The sequence below is a fragment of the Balaenoptera musculus genome, chromosome 6 (genome assembly GCF_009873245.2).
Source record: "Balaenoptera musculus isolate JJ_BM4_2016_0621 chromosome 6, mBalMus1.pri.v3, whole genome shotgun sequence".
NCBI classification, from domain to species: Eukaryota; Metazoa; Chordata; class Mammalia; order Artiodactyla; family Balaenopteridae; genus Balaenoptera; species Balaenoptera musculus.
In genome coordinates this window covers 79362118-79387703 of record NC_045790.1, presented here as the reverse complement: position 1 = coordinate 79387703, position 25586 = coordinate 79362118, and the positions used below count along the sequence as shown (strand labels likewise).

The following is a 25586-nucleotide window of genomic DNA, read 5'->3' as shown; positions in this document are numbered from 1 at the left end:
GGGCTTAGACTAATCAAGACTCATTCCTATGGCTGGCTTCAGCTTCCCTGAAGTTCCTGACTGCTTGGCAGAATGAAATTAAAGTTCTGTTAGGAAGAAGGGAGATGGGGGTAGGGAATAGGTATGAAGTGTGCAACCAACAGTGTCTGTTACAGAATCCAGAAGTCCAGGTTGTTAGCCTTGACGTACTCCTGCTATTCTGGGCTCTCCCCTCAGCTCCCACCCTCACTCTAGCATATTTCCTGGGAGCCAAGTCCTCTCTAACTCTAGCTCTAAATGACACATACCAAGGTTGTCCTTGGCAGAACACTGAGGAACATGAAATGTATTCTTTGGGGCCCTCTTGTGCAAGTCCCAAGAAGTCAGTGACACATGCTTGGTTAGCCCAGGCACTGGCACAGTCGGGCGTGGGGAGGAGAGCAGAGGCTCTGCCTCCTGGAAAGGTGGACCAGCCTGGCCCTGAACCAGCCGCAGAGTTCTAATCATGCTCCCCTCCCCCCCATCTTTTTCCTGGTCTGTACTGCTCTTAGGATCTGAATTGTTTTCTTAACGAATTCTAATTTGCCCCCTCGTTAAACCTCAACATTACCTTCATATCTCCTTCCCTTGAACTCCCACAGTGAGAAAACCTGTAACCCCTGAATTTACTAACCATTCATTGATCTCCCATTTGTGTTAGACGCTTAGAGACAATACTAAACAACAGGAAAGGAAATTAAGTTTTAGCAGCTGGGTGCCAGGTGCTGGGGTAAGTTCTTTCACACACACTATCTGACTTTATTTTTAACACCACCTTGGTAGGTTAGGCTATTTTAACCTTCATGTTAAGAGTTTAGGGATTTCAGGTTCAGAAGAAGCCACCTGCTCAGAGAAGGTAAGGTCAGCTCAAGGTCACAAGCTATTAGGAGCCCATGGCTGCCTGACTTCACGTCTGTGCCCTTTCCCCTACCCCACCATTCTTGCTTCAAGGTGTTTGTTACAAAGCACATTTGCATACATTAATCTGAGCCTCACAACAGTAGCAGGGTGAATAGTAGCACCTGCATTTTATAAATGAGGATAGTAGGGTTCAGAGATACTAAATGACTTGCCCATAGGCACGTGGAGCATAGGCACGCTGACTCCTACTCCTCTGCACTTTCTGCCACTGTAGAGCGTGCCTGGCAGAGCGGGGCATATTTGTTGAATGGATGATGATCCGGATTATAGTAGTAATTCTTGTCCTTACATTACTGAAAATAAACAATGTCACTGCCTAGAGGTCTTTAGGTTCCTTTTCTCCCTATCACCTCCCCCCTGGGCTTTCCTAGGAACTCCGTCACCTTCAACCAAGACTCACAGAGAGCAGAATCCACATCTCCTCAGGCAGGTGCTCAGAGAGGGGCTTAAGAAGGAAGGGCCTTCTTTTGAGACAGAGCTCAATGGGCCTGTCAGTGTTTGCTCCCCCACCTCCCACTTCAGGGCTTCCTTTGGTTCTGCAGTGGCGAGGCTGTACGCGGCCTTCTCTCTGCCCCCAGGTGGCAGGGCTGCCCTTGATCCGGAGTGGACGGACCAGTGAGCCTCTACTCCCCTGCGGCCCGGGCCCTGACAGCCATCACACTAGTGCCCCCACCCCTCTCTCCTCCCCGAGCCCCGCCTCTCTGCCTCCCAGCCCTGGACATGAGTCAGCACACACAGCCCAGGAGCTCGGCTCAAAGAGAAACGAAGGGAACTGCCTGGGTTCCCATGGCTATGGCTAGCACCTTCATACCAGGGCTGAACCCTCAGAACCCTCATTATATCCCAGGGTAAGACTTCTACCCAGAGTAAAAGGGTGCAGAGTTGTGCCACCTCGGCCTTGGGGGCCAAGTGGACATTCTGGTATGGGAGGCTTACAGCTGGGATGTCTATGATGTTGAATGGAAAAGGAAAAGCAAGGGAATAGTAGTAGCCGGGCCTGCTACGAAGCTTTGTGTTGTGCTCTCCATGGTAACAGGGTAACAGCAGAGGGGAAGGGTTGAAAACCCAGACAGAGAACTAAGAAACGCCTGCTCAAAATATATACACAGCTGAGTCCAGAAGAGATCAGGGCTTCAGAGGTCTCTGCTTCTGCCTCTGGGGATGGTGAGGCCGGGGGATTCTGGAGGTGAGTGGGTGAGACTTGTGCTACAGGTACACTGGACACTGCCCGCTACTTCGGTTCAGCATGGGCCAGACCTATGGGCAGATGACTGGGCAGCTACTTCGCAGCTCTCCTGGCCTAGCCTGGCCCCCTGCCCACCGCACACTTCTGCCTCCCATCCGGCCTCCAAGATCTCCCGAGGCTCCCAGGAAAAGCCTGCCTGTCAGGCGTGGACACGAAAGGCTCAGCTCCAGCATGATCCCTGGGTACACAGGTACGTACACAGGTATGAAGAGGTATCCCCCATCCCAGAATGTGGGTCCCACACACTAACAAATCGTCCTTGCCCCCTGCCTACCTAGGTTTTGTACCCCAGGCACAGTTCATCTTTGCCAAGAACAGAAGCCAGGTCTGGGCGGAGGCTCTGAATGATTTCACTCAGTGGTATGGGGGACAGAGGAGTCAGGAGCTGTCAAAGGAGGCCGAGGGAGAAAAAGACGTGGAGAAAGACCAAGAGCCAAAGCTGGAGGCAGAGCTGGAGATGGAAAAGGAGCCAGAGCTGGGGCAGGAGGCGGAACAAGTGAGACCGAGAAGGCTGATGGGGAGTACGAGGCGGGAGTGGGGAGCCTTACCTCTGTGTGGCCAGGTCTGGGGTGGTCATGTGTAGCATGGCTGTGGGACAGGGGATGTGGGCTAGACCGCCAGCCTCACCTCCCTGGGAGCTTGTGTTACAGCCCAGGGGCTGAACTTGATAGCCCTGTTTTTCTTCTATCAACTTCTCCTCAGAAGGCTTCCCCTTACTCCATGGATGACAGAGATCCTCGCAAGTTCTTCATGTCAGGTGAGAGGAAGTGGGTAATGACCAAAGGCCTGGGGGAGGTGCCCAGGAGGTACTGACTTAGTATCCCCCTCCCCTAGGCTTCACTGGTTATGTGCCCCGTGCTCGCTTCCTCTTCGGTTCCAGCTTTCCTGTGCTCAGCAACCAGGCACTGCAGGAATTTGGACAGATGAAGTCAGGGGGCAGATCCCAGAAAGATCCTAAACATCTCCCCTCACTTTCCAGGACCTACCCTCAGAACCTGGGCCTTTTACCTAAATATGGGGGCTATGTGCCAGGTGAGGACAGCCCCCAGAGGGAGGCTTTGGGGACTGGAATATTTGTGTGTGTGTGTTTGTGTGTGTGTGTGTGTGTGTGTGAGATAGGTGGAGGTGGTTTAGGGCTTGGAACTAGTAGATATGGGGGACCTTGGGTCAGCTTTATCACTGGGCAGAAAACGAAACTGATGTAGCTCCTAGTGAGTAGTTAGGACCAGATTTTGAAGGATAACTTGGAGGTTCTAGGTAACTGGCTGAGAAATAACTTTTCTATGCCTCTGGCTACAAATGACAGAATCTTTTGGCCACACAGGGTATAAGTTCCAGTTTGGCCGCACATATGGGCATCTCACCCATGATGCTCTGGGCCTCAGCACCATCCAGAAGCAGCTCCTGGCGTAGGTACCTAGACTTCAAGTTCTCTCTTTCCTTTTCATCCTATCCCAGCCATCCTTTTGCAAAGAAGAAAGATGGTCTGGAGGGTGGGAGAAGGCACAAAGAGAGAATGGTTTGGAGGCCGAGCACCTTTTTTATTAATAGGTGTAATAAATAAATAAATAAATACATAAACAGAGCCTGGGCTCCTCCTCCCTCCTCTGACCACCAGGCACTGGCCACAGCCTACTTACAGCTGGGGGCTTAGGGAACTGGCCCCAATACTGTCACCCATCCTTCTCACCACCTGGCCTAGGGAACCCCGCAAACGGGCCTTCTGGTCACCTCCCTCCACAGGGACATGCCTGTCTGTACCCATGGGAGGGCTGGCCAAGATGGTCTGGGGAAATTCTGGCAGCCCAGTGCTGCGTCCCTTCCCTCCTTTCCTGGGGGGAGATCTGGACGAGGTCACTGGGACAGTTAAGGGGGAGTAATCGATACTGAGCACAGGGATATGTGGCCCCCAGCTCTCGGTCTACTCTCTGTAACCAAGCCAGAGGGCTTGGGTAGGGCTCTCAGGCTATGAGTCTAGGGGTTGTGAGGGTCCCTGAGGCCACCAGCATGCACAGGGCCTCAGTTTTGGCTGCTTCCAGGGGTTGGACTTGGAGTTGGGGTTAAAGTCACATAGGCCAGAGGCACCAGGCCAGTGTCAGGGCCACGGCTGCAGCGCAGCCAGTCTCCTCCGGCTGGCCCCAGCACCCGCAGGACGTCTCCCTTGTGGAAGCTCAGCTGTCCGGGGCCTGTGGCCAGATGGTGGCACAGTGCCTTCACCTCGCTGGGGAAACAACAAATGGAGGTCAGAGAAACCCCACCCAGAGGAAAACCCAGCCCCCAAATCCTTCTGTCTCTCAGGGCTCACCATGGAGTGCTGGAAGGCAGGGCTGGAGAGTGTGGCTCCTGCAGGCTCTCCTTGGGCTCTGGCTCCCGGCGGGCACCCACTGTTTGCGCCACTAGCTGGAGCATGGACTTGTCCAGGCTGAGCCAGTCCGAGGGTAGCCTAGGGGATAGCGGCCGGGCTCTGGCTCTGTCTGTGCCCTGGCTTAGAGCAGGCCCCCCTGCCCGTCTGTCTACACCAGGGACTGTCTCTTACCTGTTTGTGGGCCGGGCCTCCCGCTGAGCCTTTCGGGACCCGAAGAGGTGTCCCCACTTGATGACCCCAGGTGAAGGCTCTAAGGCTCCTTCCTCATTTTCTGTTGGGGGGGCAGTGGACCCCTCCCTCTCCCGGCTGCGCCTCAGCTCAGCCAGTACAGAATCAGGGGGGCTCCCCATCCAGAAGGGCCAGCCCCTCTCCCGGCCAAGGGTCTCCTCAGGGGCAGGGCAGGCCTCAGCTCCCTCCACGACTCCCTCTCGGGGGGGTGGCCCCCCACCTCCTGTCCCTTTCTTTTTCTCACTGCTGCTGCCGCTGCTGCTATTGCTGCCACCCCGGGGGAACCTAGAACCCTCGGTGGAGCCATCGATGTAGACCTGGGAGCTCTGCATGAGCTGGTACCACCAGCCAGCCTGCCCACTTCGGGCCCACCTGCCACGCCCTGAGCTCCCAGCTGCCTCTGTCTCCTTCTCTTCTTCCTCATCTTCTCCACCTTCTGGGGCACCCACACCCTTCACTCGCTCCCCACGGGCCGCCCCGTCCATGTCTCCAGGGCCCTCCTGGCCCCGGGAGCGGGCCAGCTGCAGTGTCGAGTGGGCGGACAGCAGCAAGTCCTGGGACACCCGCAGCAGCTCCTTGTGCTGCCGCTGCCGCTGCCCACTCTGCAGCAGCCGGTGCTGGAACAGCAGGTCGAGGCTGAAGGGCAGGAGGGCCAGGGGCTGCAGCAGCAGCAGCAGCTCCTCCAAGAGGCCAGGGCACACCGTATGCGCTGCGCTCAGGAAGCCCCACGGCTGGTAGTGGGTCTGGATGATATCTAGGGGAGGAAGAGAGAGGGACTGAGCCACACAGAGAAGCAGGGCCCAGCCTGGGGTGGGCCTGTGAAAGGCAGCCTGGGTGGCGCCACTGCGTACTGCTGCACAGGCTGTGTGCCGTGCCACTTAGATGCACTACAGTGTAAACGATGCCTTCTGAAGTTGTGCAGTGCAGAAGCTCCACAATCTTAAGTGGTAGCCTCGAGTTCAGAGGGGAGAGGTTCCTGGCCACCCTGACTCCCAGATTGCCTGAGTATCCTGCTGACTCCAAGGCTCTAACACAAGCAGAGGCTGGGAGAGGACTTGGGTAGAAGCCCAAGCCTTGAGGATGAAAGCTTGTGTGGTTCTCCTCCCCACCTCTAGCATTTGAAAGGACAGCTGTGCCTCCCTCTTTTGATCCTCCGAGGCCTGGCCTCTGTTGAGTTTGCAAGACAGAGCAGGGTTCTGAGCATTACCTTCATGGTTATAGAGGTGATTAAACCAGAACTCCAGGGACCGGATGCTGTAGGGAGATAGGTGAAGAGAGTTGAGTCTTGTGTGGATATAGCCAGATGATAAGATACAAAGAAGACGGATATGGGGGGTCACACACAGGGCAGAGGTATAGGTGAACATCTCCCTGCTATGGCAGTGATGCTACCTGGTTAATAGGGAGGGGGTGAACATGTGATTCACAAGCCAATCACTTCCTCTTAGAATGGAGTTGGCTTGCCCATGACAAGAAGTCAGGGCAGCTGCTGAGTGAGAGTACAGCATAGCTCAGGACCTACGGGGATGACCTCGGCCCATACTTGAGAAAAGAAGGATACTATGATGTGGGTGCCAAGGTGAACTGGGTCAAGCAGGCTTTGGAAGCAGTGCTGGAATGGACAGGATCAGGGTTACAATATCCAAAGAAACTGAGAACCAGGTTAATTTCCAAATGAGCCAGATTATGGATTTGTAAAAGCAGAAGACCATGTTGGTGATCAGTGCCAGAGACTGATGGGTCTGGTGGGAGACCAGTGACCTACTGAGAGAAGCTGTAGCTAGGTGGGGAGAAAGTGAGCTTGGGCCCTGGCCAAAGATCCTGCAGATCCACCCTTTCTGACCCAGTCTAGGGAGCTGGTTCTTCAGAGGTGCCAGAGCCCAGGGGAGGGGACCGGTGGTTTGTAGATTTCCACACACTCACTTGAGCAGGCCGAGGATGAAGGCGTTGAAGCGCATGGTATGACTGGTGAGCTCTGGGAATTGGCTGACTTTGTTGTACAGGCCGTGCAAGACCTTGGTGGATGGGCCTGGGAGGAAGCCAGAGTTGGAGGTCACATGCCCAGTCCTGGAACCCTAAAATTCAGCCTGGGGTCCCTATCTTGCCAGCCAGCACTCACCTAGCTGTGTGGAAGCCTCAACCACACTCCACGGAGTGTTCTTCCGTTGCCCGATGATGACATCTAGCACAAAGGCCTTGAGCCCGTCCTCCAACACCGCCCGGACCGCAGGGCACAAGTACTTCAGAACCAGGTGGCCTACATTGGGGCTCACAGAACTATTCCCCAGCTTTGCCTGTGGATGCAGCAGGGAAGTACAGGGAATCACCTGGAGCCTGACCTTGGTCCCCTCTGACTCTCTTAGTCCTTACGGTGCTTCTCTTGTGATCCCCATCTCTAAGTACCCAACTCTGAGTTCTAGAGGCAAGAGAGCAAGGGCAGGTGGTAGCAGAGAATAGGTGAGGGTCAGCAGGGTAGAGCTCAGCTCTCCACAGTTTCTTGCCTACCTTTACCCCAGGATCCCGGCTTGTGCCAAAATGCGCCACAATGAGGTCTACAGCCGTGTTAATAGCTTTCACCAGCCCTGCAAGTGAGAATTTGATGTGACAGGTCCCTAAGCAAGTCCCTGGGCAACTCAGCTGGGACTGAGCCCTCAGTGGGGAGAGGGAAGGGCTTACACACACACACACACACACACTCACTCACTCACTCACTGTGTCCCTGCACACACACAAGGCTGTGGCCTCTTCCTGTTTTTGCCCAGTTCTCAAGCCCCTCCTGTTTTCGCCTCCCTGCCCAGACCCACCTCAATGATTCCATTGTCAAGACACTCAACATCCTCACTTCCTTGCCCTCTTGCTCCAAACCTTGATCACTCTAACCATCTGTCCTCTCCACTCTGAGAAACCAGGCTATTGGCTGTTGTTGGAGAAAGTCCAGCGCTACTCACACCAGTGCCTGGGAGGGGCACTTCTTTGATGTGTGCCTTGTAGCACCCTTTGCTATGCTCTCAAGTTGCCTTGCCAAATCTTGACCCCTCTCTCAAGCCCTTGGTTCTACTTCACACAGAGAACAGAGGCCACTGGTGATGAATTCAACTTCCCTGTCCATCCAAAAGACAGAACTACATTACAACTATCTTCCTTCCCACCTGCCCTCTCGTAATCCCTTTCCAACTTGGAGGAAGGTGGCTATTCCCCTTCTTGCCTAAGGTTCTTCCCTCTCCCTAAACTCTGAGTCCCCCACTCTGCCTCTGTGAGGGACTTTAGCTTCATCTTTCTCCCTTTCACAGGCTGCTTCTCTAAGGCCCACAGTTATGCTCAATCCTCTCCCCATCATCTCACTTAAACAGGTCTGCTAAATAGACTGGTTCCTTGTCAGTCCTTACCTTATTAGATGTTACCATCATGTTTACCCAAACCGCTAGAGCTTGTAGCACTTGAGCTCCCCCAGTATAGCACATGGGAGTCTCCCTCACTATACTTAGCTCCCTGAGGGAGGAAACTAAAACCTGATTCTTAAGCATCTGATAAAGGATCCTTGCCCACTTGCAAATACTCAGGATCCACAGTACAAAGACTTCTACCTCTTGCCCCAGTACCTGTGCTCTCTAATTGCCTCCCAACACTTGGAGTTCTAAAACAGGGAAATATTCTGAAGGGCTAGATAGTAGGGCAACAGGCACAAATAGGTAGTGATAGCAGATTTCCCGTCCGGAGCGAGGAGAAATATTCACCTTTTTTCTGAAGCAGGTCAATGGAAACGGCCTCTGAGTTGCCATCTGGGGACAGACAGAACTCAGCTGGAGGCTTCTCAGTCAAGGAAAAGGGGTCCTGGAAGTCAGGGCAGGTCAGTGGTAACGGCTTCACTACTTGACCTGAAAAGAAGAGAAAAATCAATCCCAAGCAATTCTCTTTCTGAGTTGCAGCTCAGTTCTGTGCCTCATACCCTCTGAGATGTGTGATTTGGGGACTGACCCCTTCTCTAGCCCCTCCCAGCTATGGCAGAGCCTGCCCTGGGTTTACTGGGGACCTGGCCCACACACCATTCAGCCGGCAGTTCAGATGGCCAGCAGCACCGAGGGAGCCAGGGAACTCAAAGATGGGGTTCCTTCGGGCCAGTCGACCATCCTGTGGCCTTCGGTCTAGGCTCCCTGACAAACCAGGTGGCCCTAGAGGGTTCTTCCTCCTGTATTCCCTCCACTTGAGTGCTTGAGGGGATAGATGATTGGCTGAAAGCAGAACAGATTAGCAAAAGAGACAGGAAATAGTTAGAAGACAGCATTTCATACCCACCCAGTGGGCCCATATAAAACATGAGGGTTGGGATGTCAGCCACAGATGCAAACATTGTAACCTCTGACCCCAAGGTGGAGTATAAGAAACCATTCAGTGGGGAGGTAGCTTGCTTGGGGTGGGGTGGGGGGCAGGCACTGAACCTCATACCATTATTGGGCCTGGAAGCCATGCTGCCCTCACCACCTCCCCGGGCCAGGCTCTCTGCCCGGCTGAGGCTAGATCTCCAGGAGCCCAGAGGAGGCAAGCTTCCTGTTCCATGGAGTCGGTACTCAGCCAAGGTCAGTATCTTCTGATGCTCCTTTTGTGGCTGCTGGGAGGTGGCAGGCCGGACAGCAGGAGGACAGGAGCGGCCCCATGGAGGTGGGCTTTCTGTGGCTGTGGTCTGCTCTGGGGGAGGGGAGCACGAAGTGGAGGCGGAAGAGTCGGTGCTGGGCCCAAAGGGGCCGGCACTCCGGATGGGGGAGTAGCTGCCCAGGGGTGACGGCCGTGAGGTTTGTGGCTCAGGCCCAGCTTTCCTGGCACCTCCGTTGGTGGATGCCTGAAACTCCCCTGCGGGAGCTTGGGCTGGGACCTGAGCAGCGGGGGCAGCCAGGGGGGGCACGCTGCGGTGCACGGGTGCAGCCCGAGAGGCTGTAGAGCTGGGAAAGGCTGTGGAGGGCCCGGGACTTGGCCAGCTGCTTGGGGAAGTGGTGCTGGAACACGAAGGGCTGGATGGGCAGCGTGGTTGGCCTCTGCTCCTTGCTGTAGCGAAGGACGGGTCGGCTCTCAGCACCACCCCCTGCGGCAACAGGGATGGAGAAGGAATCAGACGAACACTGAAACTCACGTGAGAGGAAGCCAAGAAGCAGTCAGGAGATGCTGCTCCCTGGGGAACGGGGATGAGAGGGGCAGGACCCGGGCTGAAGGAACTGATGGGGTAGGGGGAATTCAAGTTTGTGGAATGTGCTCCTCCCGTCTTTTGTAAAACTTTTCCTAGTGTTTTTATGATACTGACCTGTCTTGTACCTCTTGACTGTTCAGCCCTTCTTCATTTTCTTGACTTCAAAGATGGGCGTATCTTAAGGCTCAATTCTTATATTTCACTCTACACTTTCTTTTTTTTTTGTTTTGTTTACTCTACACTTTCTTCCCTGCCTTGTTCACGTTCAGACAGTCGTACAGGCGACTCCTGAACCCATGGCTTTAACCCCAACCTTCTTCTTGATCTCTAGATCATTCTGCTTTAGGGTTCTGCTTTCATTTAAAATTTGCCATTTTAAAACACCTCATTCATTCTCCTGATGATTTCCATTTCTGCCAATGGCAGAACCATCATTTTCTCTGTTTCTAAGGCCTAAAGACTTGGAGTTAGTAATATATTTTCAGGGTCAAGATGTTAATTTACTTCAAGCTTTCGCCCATCATCCCCTGCCTCCACTAGAGCCGACACATTTCATTTTTGAGCAAATCTAACCACAACAAAATATTTCTTTACTTGCAGCTAGAATCAGCCCCCTGTCACCCTATCCACCCTGCTCCTGCTCTTTCATGATCCTGGTATTGGAGCCCCAGAGCCCACATCCGCTCCCTCTACATAGAGGTGTGTTCCCCAGGAGTGGTCCTCTCCTGTTCTTTCAGCCAATCTTCTAGTCAGTGTCCCTCAAAACATGGGTCTCACTCCAAAACATGGGACTCACTCACACAACAGGACACTGCACAGAGGGAAAGTCTTTGTGTCTGGGCTGTGCTGCTAATGAAACACTGCACACACTGTAAACATGTAAATGAACACAAGGTGGCGCTATAAGCATCCCTACTACCTGAAACCCTGGGTGTGGCTCATTGGCACCCCCGGCTCAACAGTTCTGAGGAAGGAATTAGTATCCATACTTGAAAGATCTGGGTATTGGAAATTTAGAGATTAAGTCATTCGCCCAAGGTCACACAACTAGAAAGCAGCAGAGCTAGAATTCTGCCTAAGTCAGAGTTTGACTTTGGAGCTAATGTTCTCTTTACCACGTTGTACTACACATGAAATGGTATCAGGCTGGATTTTCCTATTCCTCGTCTTTCCCCATTCATTTACTTCAGCGAGTCTTAAGGGGATGGTGACCACAACCCTGTAAGGGAGATGTTTCAGAACCACTCTCAGTGGACACTTTCAGACTATACCCTCCTGCTTTTCCCAGTCAGTGATCAGAGAACAACCCTTGTCATTCTCCCTTGCTCACTATGCTCCAGCGATACCTTCTTCTGTCCTTAAACATGCCAAGTTCATTAACATCTCGGGGCCTTTTGTACTCGCTGAAATTGTCTCATCATTCAGGCATCACCTCAAGCATCACTTCATTAAGACCTTCTCTGACCACCCCAGTCCCTCTGGCAAGTCATGCTCTCATCACCCTGTTGTATTTCCTTTTTAGCCATTTTTCACTATCAGAAATTATCTTATTTGTTTATTGTCCATTACTCCTTACAAGGACTCCAGAAAAGCAGGGATTTTTAAATTGTTTACTGCTGTATCCCCAGTGCCTAGAACAGACCCTGGGACATGGTAGGTACTGAATAAAGATTTGTTAAATGAATGAATCCTCACTGTCACCCTCGGTTCAGTAATGTCTCACTGCATCCAAATCTTCTCACATATACCAGCTTTAGGAAGTATTTTATTTCCTGTGGCGCTACTGCCCACAGAACAAAGTCTAATCTTCTCAGTCAGGTAGGTGTCCACACCTGCCACAAATCAGCTGCTCTCCCCTCAAACTTCCACACCTGCCATGCTCATTGACCCCACTCTTCCCGCCCCATTCCCAACTTTAAGCACACTGCTTTTCCTACTGGGAATGTCTTCATCCTCTCCACTTATTTAAATACCAAATTTCAAGACTGAGCTGACGCTGGCTATCAGAGTAGGCCCTCCCAATCCCAGCTTTACTGTACATGCTATGTAGAGTATGTCTGAATTAGACTATCTATTCCTACTCTTTTAAAAATCCTCCCTGCTAAGTTCTCAGGGAGTAAGATCAGGGAAGGGGGAGGGGTGGCTACTGTGGGGAGTGGGTATCAGTTCTACCCTCAGGGAATACAGGGAATAAGTTTTCTCATTTTCTATGTGACAGCCCTTAAGAAAATTGGAGATAGAGACCACATTCACCCAAGTCTGTTCTTCTATAGGCGACACAGCCCCAGCCCCTCAGTTCCCTCTTAAAATGGAGTGTCCAGAACTTCCAGGTGGGCTCTAAGTGGTTCACAAGGGTGAGGGGGACTATCAACTCCTCCCTTCTCGAGTCTCTAAATGAATCCAACCATTATAACTTTTTGGAAGCCCTTCCAAACTGCTGACTCATTCTGAGTTTGCAATCAATTAAATATCCCAAATCAACTCAAGTACAGCTTACATTATCAAAGTTCATATTGGTCCCTGAAAGAACAAAACATTCTTTCCCGACTTGGTAAAATCCTTTCGAGTCTTGATTCTGCTGCTCAGAATCTCAAAGAGATCTCACTTCTTTTGTCATCATTTTTTGATATAAAAAAAAAGTTGTACAGAATCAAGAAAAAAGCCCTGTGGTAAGTCACTGGAGACTTATGGAACAAAACAGCATCTCAATATGAAAATTCTTATCTGATAGCAAAAACACTTTTAAGGCCTCTCCTCCCATCTCTGACCAGGACTGCTCTTGCCTTCAGAGTGCAAGCCACAGCACCCCCTGTGCCTAGATATCACCCAGCAGACACTGCAATCTCAGAAGAGCGTGGGTTCCAAAGGACTCTGGCCAATCCCTGCTGTTTCCGACCCCCCTCTTCCCTAGAGACCCTCCTGCATCCCTTCCCCAAGGGCAGCTCCTCTGTGTATGTTTAGGAGTGTGAAGTCTTCTGATAGACTGTGATGTCCCTAACAGCAGAGATAACACCATTTATGATTTTTTAACCCCTTTCCTTTGAGAAGCCAACAGACCAACCTAAGGCTACAGATAGCAAATTCCCCTTTATCGACCTTTCCCCTGCTTTATCTCCCCTTTCCTTCCAAACCCTCTGAGATCTGGCTTCTACCCTGGCCACTCCCAAATGCTGCTTTCGGGATTCTTCAGCCTTAATCCTAGTGACTTCTTTTCAGAACTCATTTGTTGAACCTAACTCTTTTTGAAATGTTCCCCTCCTTTGGCTCCTGTGACTTCACTCTCTCCTGGTTTTCCCTCTATTTTGGCTAATTTTTCTCAGTCTCTTTTGAGGGTTGCTCTGCTCAACCTTAAATCACTGTATCCCCAGGGCTCTGTCCATCATTCCCTTTATAACTCTACACATTCTCCCTGGATGTTCTCATCCACTCATAGCTTCAACTACTATTTTTATTCCAATGACTCTCTGATCACAGTGGTCTCCTGACCTCCAGGGAGACATCCTTTCTAATCTACCTTCCACCCAAACAATCAGTGATCTTTCTAAAATGCAAATCAAAACATGCCACTATGCTGTTACAAACCAAAAAATGCCACTTCCCTGATTAAAATCCTTTAATGGTTCCATCCACATTCCACTATGGCTATACTAAATTATTTGTAGTTTCTGGAAAGCATAAAGATATTCTGTGCCTTTGTGATTTTGTACAGACTACTGTATGAGCCTAGAATGTTCTTTTTACGAGTCTCCACAAAGCCTATTCCTAATCATTTTTGTAGACTGCTTAAATGTAAACTGTATTAGCACTCCTCTGACATTCTGGTCCGTTTAGCTATCCCTCTCATAGACTAGTACCACACACTGCCATCTCACATTTTAATTTTGTTTCCTTTTTTGTTTCCACCCTTCATCGGAATTCCTTGAGGACAGAGATTGTTCCTCTCATCTATCACCAGCACCCACTTAACACAGAGCTTTTAAAAAATAATTACTTAAGTGTAATGAAGTAAATAGGGAAAGAGCTGGCCTGGGAGGCTTAAAGGTTAAGTGTCAGGTCTCAGGTTCTTTGAAGAGTGGCTACAATCCCTGATCAAAGAATGAACTTACTGATACCCAGGGTGGTTTGCCTGTTGGACATTTCCCTTAAACACTGCAAATTTCTTAATGTCCAAAATGGAACTCATGCCTTATTCCTTTTCCAGTAAATCTACTTCTGTGTTTGCAGTCCCTAACCATGTATCAACATCTTTCCAGTCATCCGGGCTTAGAATCACAATCTTTTGAGTACTTCCTTTCCCGATACATCAGTCTCTAAGTTGTGCTGATTTTATCTCCTTGGTGTATTTTTTATTCTCCATCCTCCTTCCCCCTATTACAACCGTAGGACATGCTCTGGACTGGAAAGATGATCGATCTAGGCTGAGGAACCTCTAGTGGTATGCGTGGGGTGGTGGGCAGGGCCCTACCACTGAGGAGGCCATGCACACACCCTAGTATTCTCCAGCCTTTAAGTTCCTTACCGTCAGCTCTAGCTCTTGCATCCCTCTGGGTGTGGCTGCTGGCTGGGCTCCCTGGGAGAGCAGGCCCTGGATCCATCAGCTGGGCCAGGGGGCCTTGCCCAGCAGCTCTGAGGCCAGCAGGTGGCATCTCACTGGACTGGGGGCCCTGACAGACCTGGGTGGACCAGGGCTCTGGGCCAACTAGGTCAATGCCTGGCCCCAAGGGCATGGGTGGTAGGCTATGGCTACAGTGAGTGCCCTCATCTAGTGGGCCCACCCTATCTTGCTGGGCCTCCTGGATGGGTGAGAACTCCTGGGAGGAGTCCCCAGCGCTCACTCGCAGTGGGGGAGAGCCAGAGCCTGCAGCTTTCTTCCGGCCCTTGGCGAGTTCAGCAAAGGAGGTGACCCGCCGAGGTGGGGAACTAGGCCCAGTCAGGGCTGCAGGGCCCTCACTCAGGCGTACTGGGCAACTCAACATGCGTTCCAGTGAGCCCAGGCGGATAGGAGGGCTGCGCTCTAGGCCGCGGTCGTAGCTTCGAGAGCGCTGACGTCCAGCGCCGAGGTTGGGGGGTGAAGTATTAGTGTACACCTGCCCCTCGATCACACTGGGGCCCACGGGAGCTGGTGCTTCCACTTCGGAGCCCACTGCTTCTTGTTCCTCTGGCTGGACTTCTGGCTTCTGGAACAGGTAATACTCGGAAGGCTGGCTAGGGCCAGGGTCTGGGCCAGGGCCTGGTGCAGGACTTATTTTGGTGTGTTCCTCTGAGCAGCTGGTGATGGAAGAGCCAGCTGGGCTTGGGGATGATTGGGAGGACAGGTCACAGGTGACAAGTTTATAGTAATTCTGTGTGGCCACAACAAGACGGGCCTGGCTCTGGAAGCAGGCTGTGAGGTCAGCCACAGCTGGGCAGGGCTCACAGTGCGAGCGGTAGGAGTTGCAGTTGGCGTCAAGCTCAGGAGACGAGGCATGAGGACAGCCATAGCCACCTTCCCTCCCTCCACTGTCAGGGTGGTGGGACTCACAGGACATCTTAGACTCAGCTGGGGAGGGCTGCAGGTCCAGGTAGAAGGCGCTGGGGTCTGAGTGGCTGCAGAAGGAAGAGTCGCTGCAAGACTGCGGGGCAGAGTTGAGATTGGCGTGGGAGTTGCCGTGCATCTTGTTGTAGAGGGTGCTGAAGGTGACCAGCACACCGTCTGAGCTGTTGCAGGAGGAGTCGCTCACATAGCCCATGGACTGGTCAGCCGCCTCGGACGGACTGGATGTGCTACTGCAGCGGCAGCGCTGGGGTCCTGAGCCTGAGCATCTGGGGTTCCTTGGGGATTCATCTGAACTGAGCTTCCACTCCTGGTCAAAGGAAAAGCCAGAGGTATCACTGGCTCCACCCCCACTGCCACTCCCACCAGGGCCCCCATACTCATCCAGCTCCATGGTCTCTGCTTCCGGCTCTGGCCGGCAGCTGTGGCTAGTGCTGCCCTGCTGGGCATCCAAGGTGGTCACTGGCTCCTGTTCCTGCCCCTCCACCACTCCAGCCCGACTACGTGTTGCCCCCCATGGCCTGCCCACTCTGGGGCCAGGTGGTGGCAGCTGGAAAGAGGAGAGATGGAAGGTGGGCTGGCCGGCCCTGTGCAGGTGGAAGGACTGCTGGGTGGCACCATCACCAACGCTGTCATCATACAGGTCACCAAGTCTCGGCTCAGCCACACCCTCTTGCAGCAAAAAGGGATTGTGTCGTTTAGGGGCCCCGGGGCCTCTTCCATCCCGACCCCTGTTCTTGGTGCTGTCTGCAGATCGCGCAGATCCCCCGGGAGCAGAATGCAGACTGTTGTATAGCAGGGAGTCGGCTTGTCCCAGGTCTTGATCAGGCTGGGTGATGCCCAGCTCAGGTGGGCAGAAGGGATTGGGTCTTGTGCTCCCGCCACCTGCACTTGCCCCTCCACAGCATTGCCTGTCTGGGACTTGACAGTGTACCAGGGGGATGTGGTGGACGATGAGGGTCTCTCCAGTCAGCTTTGGGGGACTATCCATTCTGGAAAGTTCGAACAAGGGCATCAACAGCACCAGACACTGCCCCCGGAGCCCAGTGGGGCAGAACACATTTCATCAGGAGAGCTTGGTACCTGGAGAGAGAGGGAAAGAAAGGGAACCTAATGTCACCTTCCCGAAGTCAGGGACATGCCCTTACCCATATAATTTTCAGATGGAGAAGAGCCCAAGAGGAAAAAAGATTCAGAGTCAAGATGGAGCCGGATAATACAGCCCGTCAGGGCACACTTTCTGCATTGCACAGGTCCAGCTCTTGAGTTCCCCTTCATTTTAAGTTCGTCATGCATCCACTTGCAACAAAATGCCACATCTGAAGGTCTGGGGAATCTCAGGGACAGCATTTTCTCCTTCTCTTTCTTAGCAGTAAATAACGACTAGTCCTGAGTACAAAAAATGTATGAATAATGACATAACTAAGAAAAAACCGTCTAAGATGCCTGAAAGGGTACTAGGCACTGAGGAGATACAGAGATGTCTTAGACACAGCTACAGCACGTTTACAGATGAGGGGGAAAATCACAAATAATGTGTCATGTATGCATAGCAATAAGCTATAATTTTGCAAGAAAAATAAATTTTGATGCATTATATCATTTGACGCCTATGTCATCTTGGACACCTTTTCTCCTCCTCTGAGCCCCAGAATACCTGTCCCTCTCTGATGGCTGTGGGCTAAGGATCCTCACTCTCCCCACTACTGTACTGGAGCTTCTTGAATAGAGACCGAGTTAGGCATCAGACTACTAGTATGGCTGATGCCAGCCTCTTCCTTCTCAAGGTGGGTAGGGGTCTGTTTTTATCTTTTTTGTGTCATTCCAGCACAACATCAGATAAGGCTTGGCAAACATGAGGCATAATATATCCTTTTTTAAAAAATAATTAATTAATTAATTAATTATCGGCTGCATTGGGTCTTCGCTGCTGCGCACGAGCTTTCTCTAGTTGTGGCGAGCGGGGGCTACTCTTTGTTGCAGTGCGCGGGCTTCTCATTATGGTGGCTTTTCTTGTTGCAGAGCACGGGCTCTAGGCACACGGGCTTCAGTAGTTGTGGCGCGTGGGCTCAGTAGTTGTGGCTCGCGGGTTCTAGAGCTCAGGGTCAGTAGTTGTGGCGCATGGGCTTAGTTGCTCCACAGCATGTGGGCTCTTCCCGGACCAGGGCTTGAACCCACGTCCCCTGCATTGGCAGGCGGATTCTTAACCACTGCACCACGAAGGAAGTCCCCAGGCAAAAAATATTCTTAATATTTATCTAGCTCAGGGTACAGATCTGAAGTGCCCAGATTCTGCCCAGTTTTACCCAAAACTTTAACTATGAGGGTCCCCTAAAAAGTCTTCTCTTCCCAGTTTTACCTCTGATAGGTTAAGGTCAAGTTCTCTACACAGAGCCCATGCTAAGCTTCTCTGGTCTCTTGGCTGGACCATGGCAGAATGGCCTCCTCAAGTTCTAGTCTCCTGTGCTACCAAGTTCAGGTCCCAAAAGACTTCACTTGCTCAGACTTCTCCTACCTAATTTCTCCTAATTCATTCATTTCTCTTCTTTTCCTTATCACTCCTGTCATTTTCCTTACCTACCATGAGTCTAAACCCCTCACTGCCTATAAGTTCTCCATCATTTAGTTGAACCCGTACACCACCAATTTTTAAAAGTGTAACTCACTTAGATCACAGGATCAGAGCTCTTCATGCAGAGTACAGTAAAGAGCCAGGCAAGTCACACATGCTCAAGGACATGAACAGGCAACACACAAAAGAAAAAATTCAAATGGCTAATAAATACATGTGCGAGGGACACTATTAAATATATTTTTTTGTGTTAAGTTAAATTACATTAAAATTACAAAGCAAGTATTTACCTTCTTTCTTCCTCCTTTCCTTTCTGAGAGGAAGGCTCCTCTGTTGGACTTCCCAAGCCTTTGTGTGTTGATTGAGGTAAGGAGTAGATATGCAGAAAGGCAGAAATCAGAGAGGCTAAACTGAGCCACAAGGCTAAGAGTTACAGAAGAAAACATGGGAGTAAATGAATTATCTTAGATTAAGATTAAGATTGGATGCTTTCTTAGATAAGATACCAAAAACACAAGTGATAATAGAGAAAATAGATAAGGTAGATTTCATAAAAATCAAAAACCTTTGTGCCTCAAGGGAGACCATCAAGAAAGTGAAAAGACAGCTCACAGAATGAGAGAAAATATTTGCAAATTGTGTATCTGATAAGAGACTTCTGATTAGAATATATAAGGAACTCTTACAACTCAACAATAAAAAGTACATAACCCAATTAAAAACTGGGCAAAGAACTTGAATAGACATTTCTCCAAAGAAGACATACAAATGATTAATAAGCACATGAAAAGATGTTCAACATCATTAGTCATTAGAGAAATAAAAACCACAATGAGATACCACTTCATTCCCACTAAGATAAAAAGGCAATAACAAATGCTGGTGAGGATGTGGAGAAACTGCAACCCTCAAACAGTGCTGGAGCCATTGTAAAACGGTGCAGTCACTTTGGAAAAACAGTCTGGCAGTTCCTCAAAATGTTAAACATAGAGTTCCCATATGACTTAGAAATTCTACTCCTAGGTATATACCCAAGAGAAATGAAGACATATGTTCACACAAAAGCTTGTATACAAATATTCACAGCAGCATTATTCACAGTAGCCAGAAAAGTGGGAACAATCCACATGTTCATCAACTGATGAACAGATAAACATAATATGGTATACATAATGGAATATTATTTAGCAATAAAAGGAATGAAGTTCTGACACATGCTACATACAGCATGATGGAATCTCGAAAAGGTAAGTGAAAGAAGCCAGTCATAAAAGGCTTCTTTGTATGATGTTATATGATTCCATTTACATGAAATGTCCAGAATAGGCAGATACACAGAAACAAAAAGTAGAATAGTGGTTGCCAGGGACTGAGGGACTGGAAGATGGGGAGGGGCTGCTAATGGGGATGGAGGTTCTTTTCGGGGCTGATGAAAATGTTCTGAAATCAGACAGCAGTGATGGTTACACAAGTCTGTGAATAAAATAAAAACTCCAGAGTTTTATGGAATGTGAATTATGTCTCAGTTTTATAAAAGAGTGGATTTTATGGTATGTGAATCATACCTTAACAAAGCTGTTAAGATATAATTTTTAAGTAGGAAAAAAGATTAAGGTTTATGGGAAGAGGGAAGGGAACCAATGTTTAGCAGTGGAGAGGAATGGGTATTTGCAGAGACAAGATGAGAAAAAGAAAAGAGAGGAACAGCTGCCTTAAAGTATGGGATTTTGTAGAGAGGGATAAAGATAGTTTTTAGGAAGTTTTGCTATGAGGTACGTGAGATAATTCCCCCTTCACTCCTTCCCATCTCTTCTCTTCCTTTGCCAAGAAAACTTTGAACTCAAATATATATGCCACAAGGATAACAGAAAGTTGGGAACACACTAAAATTCCAACAATAATCAGTTTTAAAAGTACAGAACAGGGACTTCCCTGGTGGCGCAGTGGTTAAGAATCCGCCTGCCAATGCAGGGGACACGGGTTTGAGCCCTGGTCCGGGAAGATCCCACATGCCGCGGAGCAACTAAGCCCATGTGCCACAACTACTGAGCTTGTGCTCTAAAGCCCACGAGCCACAACTGCTGGGCCCGGGTGCCACAACTACTGAAGCCTGTGCGCCTAGAGCCCGTGCTCTGCAACAAGAGAAGCCACTGCAATGAGAAGCCCTGAGAAGCCCGCGCACCGCAACGAAGAGTAGCCCCTGCTCACCACAACTAGAGAAAGCCCACGAGCAGCAATGAAGACCCAACGCAGCCAAAAAAAAAAACCAAAAACGTACAGAACAGAGTATCATTAAAACAACGTTGTGTTAATTTGATTATTATTGACTTGAGAAAATATTCACAAACTATTAAGTGAAAATAGCAGATTACAAACAGAATTTACAGTATGACACCATTGTTGTAAATAAATATATCTATCTGTCTTAGTCCATTCAGGCTGCTATAACAAAATATCTCAGACTGGGTGGCTTTATAAACAGCAGAAATGTATTTCTCACAGTTCTGGAGGCTGGGAAGTCCAAGATTAGGATGAAGGTTCCAGCATGGCTGAGTTCTGGTGAAAGCCCACTTCCTGGTTCATAGCTGGCACCTTCTACCTGTGTCTTCACATAGTGTAAGGGACAAGGGATCTTTCTGTTTTATAAAAGCGCTAATCTCATTCAGGAGGGCTCTGCTGCGATGACCTAATCACCTCCCAAAGGTCCCACCTCTTACTACCATTACCTTTGGGACTTAGAATTCAACACATGAATGGGGGGGAGGGGACACACAGATATTCAAACCATAGCAATATACATGGAAGAAAACTTGAAAGCATAAACAGTACCAAAATCCAAGGGTGCTCAGGTCCCTTATATAAAATGGCGTAGTATTTGCATATAACCTACACACATCCTCCCGTACTTTAAATCATCTTCAGATTACTTGTAATACCTGATACAATGTAAATGCTATGTAAATAGTTGTCAGAGCATGGCAAATTCAAGTTTAGCTTTTTGGAACTTTCTGGAACTTTTTTTCCTGAATAGTTTTAATCCTCGGTTGATTGAATCTATGCATGCACAACCCGCAGATATGGAGGCCTGACTTTACAACATAATGTTAACAGTGATGATTGCTGTTGAGTGATTTTCGATTATTTTTTAATTTTATTCTTTTTGTTTCATCTAACTTTCTAATAAATATCTGTAATGTACATATATATTTTTTTATTATTTATTTATTTATTTATTTATTTTTGGCTGCGTTGGGTCTCTGTTGCTGCGCGCGGGCTTTCTCTAGTTGCGGTGAGCGGGGGCTACTCTTCGTTGCGGTGCGTGGCTTCTCATTGCGGTGGCTTCTCTTGTTGCAGAGCACGGGCTCTAGGCACATGGGCTCCAGTAGCTGTGGCTCATGGGCTCTAGAGCGCAGGCTCAGTAGTTGTGGCGCACGGGCTTAGGTGCTCCGTGGCATGTGGGATCTTCCTGGACCAGGGCTCAAACCCGTGTCCCCTGCATTGGCAGGCGGATTCTTAACCCCTGCGCCACCAGGGAATCCCCTACATACATAATTTAAACAGTTTTTTTTTTTCTTTAAGTGCTACAGATACTGTGGGTTTGGGGCTTGGGAAGGGGGCGACCCCTTACGTACAGTACTAGGCTTCCCCAGGGTCCAGGCCACAATCTGAGGCCTGGACTAAATGGAGCATAAAGAACTTTCTTGTACACATGGAAGTAATTTTAGGAGTACCTATGGGCTACAGCCATCACTTGATCTTCAATGAATACCCCTCCACCCCCTTTTATAGCACCATTTTCAAAAGGCATTCACAAGTAATACGCACATAAGAGTTTCTGATTCTGACCCACAAAACCACTGACTGGGTCATATACGCATTCAAATGGAGAAACAGAGCAACACACAGAGTCTGGAAAGCTGACTCTCTGAATCAGGGATAAAGCACAAATGAATGTGGAGGGTGATGGAGAACCTTTGGCTGGAGGGCGCTGAAGGTTTATTATGTTATGTTTACGTATCTGTCCCCAGACTAGAGTGCAGTTCCTTGAGGAACAGGGTAGGGGCTGTATCTAGGGATACAGTCAACCCTGTGTCCCTAGAACCCACGCATAGTGCTTGGAACATGGTAGGCACAGTAGGTTAGTTATCGACTCCTGTTCTACCCATTTTAAAAACTGACTTGTCTTTTTATTGTTGAGTTGTAGGAGTTTTAAAATTTATTCTGGATACAAGTCCTTTGTCAGATGTATGTCTTGAGAATATTTTCTCAAGTGGCCTTTTCTCAAATGTGGCTTGCCCATTTGTTTTCTTAATGGTGTTTTTTAATTAATAGACGTTTTTAATTTTATGAAGTCCCATTTATCTGTTTTTTTCTTTATGGTTAAATCTTTCTGTGTGCTGTCTAAGAAAGCTTTGCCTGTCCCAAGATCATAAAGAAATTTTCCTGTTTTTTTTCCTAAATGCTGTATAGTTTTAGCTTTTATATTTAGGTTGTGTTGAATCCTATTTTAAGCGTAAAGCTCTTTCACTGGTTGATTTCATTTTATTTTATATTTTTGTATCTCGGAGAAAGTCTTATTCCTTCCTCATCTGCCAACAGTTTCTCCACAGACAACTCCAGTTCAGCCAACTAAGGTAAAGTTCTACAGACACCTCATTAGACTTTGTACTCATGCCTTTTGCCCCAACACTTTCACATTTTTTACAAAGCACTTCTTTATGTATGTCATCTCATTGATCCTCACAACAATGCACCAGAATAGGCAGAGCCATTTCTTTACTTAAAAAAATAAGGAAATCAGCACCTAGAAAAAACAAATGACTTGCCCAAGATCTCTCAATGGATAAATGACAGAATTAAGTCAAGAGTCAGGAATCCTAATGTTTGACCTTTTTTCTTGATCAGTTAGGAATGTAATGAGAGTATACTGTACACGTGACTTGATTTCAAACACCACAGAACACATTTACTGAGAGCATATCTATTAGACTTCTCTCCCAGGAGAGACATGTTCTATAACAAGACAAGTTTAATATTGTGGCCCATGAGCGCTAATAAAGGTGAAGAGAAAACAGTGAGATGGAAGAGCTCATTCCAGATGCTTTTTGTACCCTGATTAAATGGAGAGACATGGGAGATGAAGATGGGGAAGGAACAGAGAACCCAGAATAGGAAGAAAGTGGAAGAAAGTGCTCAGCTCTGCCTGCCAGGTGGATAAAGAAGTGGTGGGCTTAGTCAGCATAAAGTTACGAGGTCTAGATCTCTAGAATCAGGGAAAGCTCTCCATGAGAGCCCTCTTCCTGGCCCTCATCACAAATGGGTGTCTCCTGGCCTATTATAATAATACTATTTATTAGTGATCATTTACTGAGAACTTACATGTAAGGTGTTTTACATATATCATCTCTAATTTCACTATAATCATTTAAAGTAGACATAATCATCCCCATTTTACACATGAGAAAACTGAAGCTTAGCAAGGGTGAGAAGTTAGTCCATAATTATACAGCTGAGATGGACGCAAATCCAGGTCTGCCCAATTCTTAATTCCTTCCACTACAACTGCCTCTCAGAGAAAAGATCAGGGCCACACCCTCTTCCTAAAGCCCCTACATTTACTCTGCTACCAAGGCAGATGCTTTCTACCTTTCCTGGATAGGCTCACACTCTAGTTTCCATTTACACAGTTTATACTTACCCACTCTACTATTCTCTGAACCCACAGTCCCTTTCATATTACTGCCCCATGCTCTAATAAACACTCTTCAATCCCACCTCCAGCCCCAGTTCCCAGCTCACATCTCCCTGCCTCATTCACAGTCCTCAATGCCCCTTTCCCCTGCTCTGTAGTTCACATTCCTAGGTGCTTCCTGGGAACTAACACCTCCCACAACTTCCCAATGTATTATCCAACCACATTTTGTGCAACATGGAACTACTGACTCCTATTAGCATATGTTTTTGAATCCTCCACCAAGGTGATCAATGGAGATGGGAATTTAAAGAACTCTTCCTATCTGCTCAGCAATAGGGTAACTCTGGGCAGGAAGATGTTCTAAACTTCAGAAGAAAGGTTTCCCTTGTCTTTGGTCTTCAGCATCTTTCTGCCAGTCATAGAATCCCTTCCCTCTTTTTTTAGCCTCCCGAAGGAGGACGGGGAAGATGGTGATACTCAGCTGTTACTCTCTAGCAATCTGACCCTGACCTGAGGTCTGATGGGGAGCCTCAGTAGGACTGATAACCCTTTTCCTGTCTGGGTTCTGTCTTGGACAGGATTGAAGGGAAGAGAGCAGGAGGGTGGATTTGGGAGTATAAACTTATGCTTAGGTCTCTTCCTGTTAGGAATCTAAGCCTGTATAAGAAGACCAATTATAATAGGTCAGGTGCCCTAGGCACTACTTCTCCCCACCAAACAATAATGTGGAGCCTCTTGGTCAACATTCTTTCTTATTCCATCCTTATCTGTAGCCTCCTGGCTCCCACAGCTCCAGAAGATATGGTATGTGTGTCTATGTGCATGTACATACGTGCATGGAGGTAAAGGGTGGACTCAATGCTTCCCAGTACCTCCTGTGTGGGTCCCTGCATGTCTCCATCGTAAACTTACAGTAGCTGTAGGGGTATCTCCTCCCTATTAAGCCTTTGTTTCTAGATCTGACCCCCTCTACGCTGACCCGCGCTATAACAGCCTCATTAGAGATGCTCAGAAAGGAAGAAGGGGATTTTCTGCTTCTTGACAAAATAGCATTAGCCCAAGCCTCTGTTCTTCCCCATCTCTGCACCACAGCCCAAATGTATGCATGGATGAGCTTGTCTAATGTTTGCGCTCACGCTCGCTCTCACTCTCTCTCCCTCTTTCGGGAAGACAAAGCCAACCCTCGAAGCCAGGGCCCAAATGTGCGGGTCAGTTATTCTAGCGTCTCTGCCCTGCCCCTCCCCCCAGCTCCGCTGAGCCATACCTCTGTAAGGAGCCTTAGCTGTGTCTGGAGGCTTCTGTTCCTTTTGCACTCCGACCAAGCTCTATCTTGACAGTTCAAGCTGAGGCACTGTTCCACAGGACCACACAGGGGGAGCTGGGCTGATTTCCTAAGAGCTGATTTCTGCTAATACAATGGCATCGTTGCTAATGCAGGGAGGCTGCGCAATCCCAGCCCCAGTATCCTTGCCGCTGCTGCTGCCTCTGGTGCTGCGGTGACGTTGCTGCTAAGGGAAGGGGGAAGGGAAAGGGACAGGCATGCCCACAGTACAGCCGCTCAGCCTTCCTCCCTGCCAGTCCCCATGGGCCCTTTAGCCTGGGGAAGGGGGAAGGTAGAGAAAGGAGTCAGCCACTGAGGGCAGTCAGCTGGAAGATGAGAACTCTCCTTTAAAGAGGCAAAGAAAAATAGCGAGAGAGCTGGGCCTCGCTCCTCTCTCATCCCTAGGAGTCTCAGGGAAAAGGTCTGGGAGGAGGCTTAGAGCTTCCTTCCTTCCTTAGGCCCCTCCTTTTAGATCTCAGCCAGAAACCTCTCCCTCCTCTTTTCACCCACT

General features: G+C 49.3%; 2 protein-coding genes across 7 annotated transcripts; one reads left to right on the top strand and one right to left on the bottom strand.

Annotated features, from left to right (window-relative positions):
• Positions 1-1621: 1621 nt before the first annotated feature.
• FAM166B (family with sequence similarity 166 member B) lies at positions 1622-3779 on the top strand. 6 transcript variants are annotated; one of them, XM_036855105.1, is made up of 6 exons: positions 1624-1787; positions 2152-2375; positions 2464-2681; positions 2888-2942; positions 3165-3217; positions 3510-3779. In XM_036855105.1, exons 1-6 carry the CDS (start codon positions 1660-1662, stop codon positions 3747-3749), a joined length of 918 nt encoding a protein of 305 aa, XP_036711000.1. In that variant the 5' UTR covers positions 1624-1659; the 3' UTR covers positions 3750-3779. The 6 variants fall into 6 exon arrangements, with proteins under 6 accessions (XP_036710999.1, XP_036711000.1, XP_036710997.1 ...); XM_036855107.1 differs by having other exon boundaries at positions 1628-1787; positions 2891-2942; positions 3020-3217; positions 3510-3770; XM_036855106.1 differs by having other exon boundaries at positions 1628-1787; positions 3020-3217; positions 3510-3696.
• Positions 3780-3912: 133 nt separating this feature from the next.
• On the bottom strand, positions 3913-25467 carry RUSC2 (RUN and SH3 domain containing 2). Its single transcript, XM_036855101.1, is given in 13 exon segments — positions 3913-4406; positions 4491-4628; positions 4722-5532; positions 5986-6032; positions 6702-6807; positions 6898-7072; positions 7284-7360; positions 8513-8653; positions 8822-9007; positions 9222-9669; positions 9671-9852; positions 14474-16570; positions 25019-25467. Coding segments are annotated over 12 exon segments (4542 nt in total). The 5' UTR covers positions 16503-16570; positions 25019-25467; the 3' UTR covers positions 3913-4204.
• Between the last annotated feature and the right edge of the window lie 119 nt (positions 25468-25586).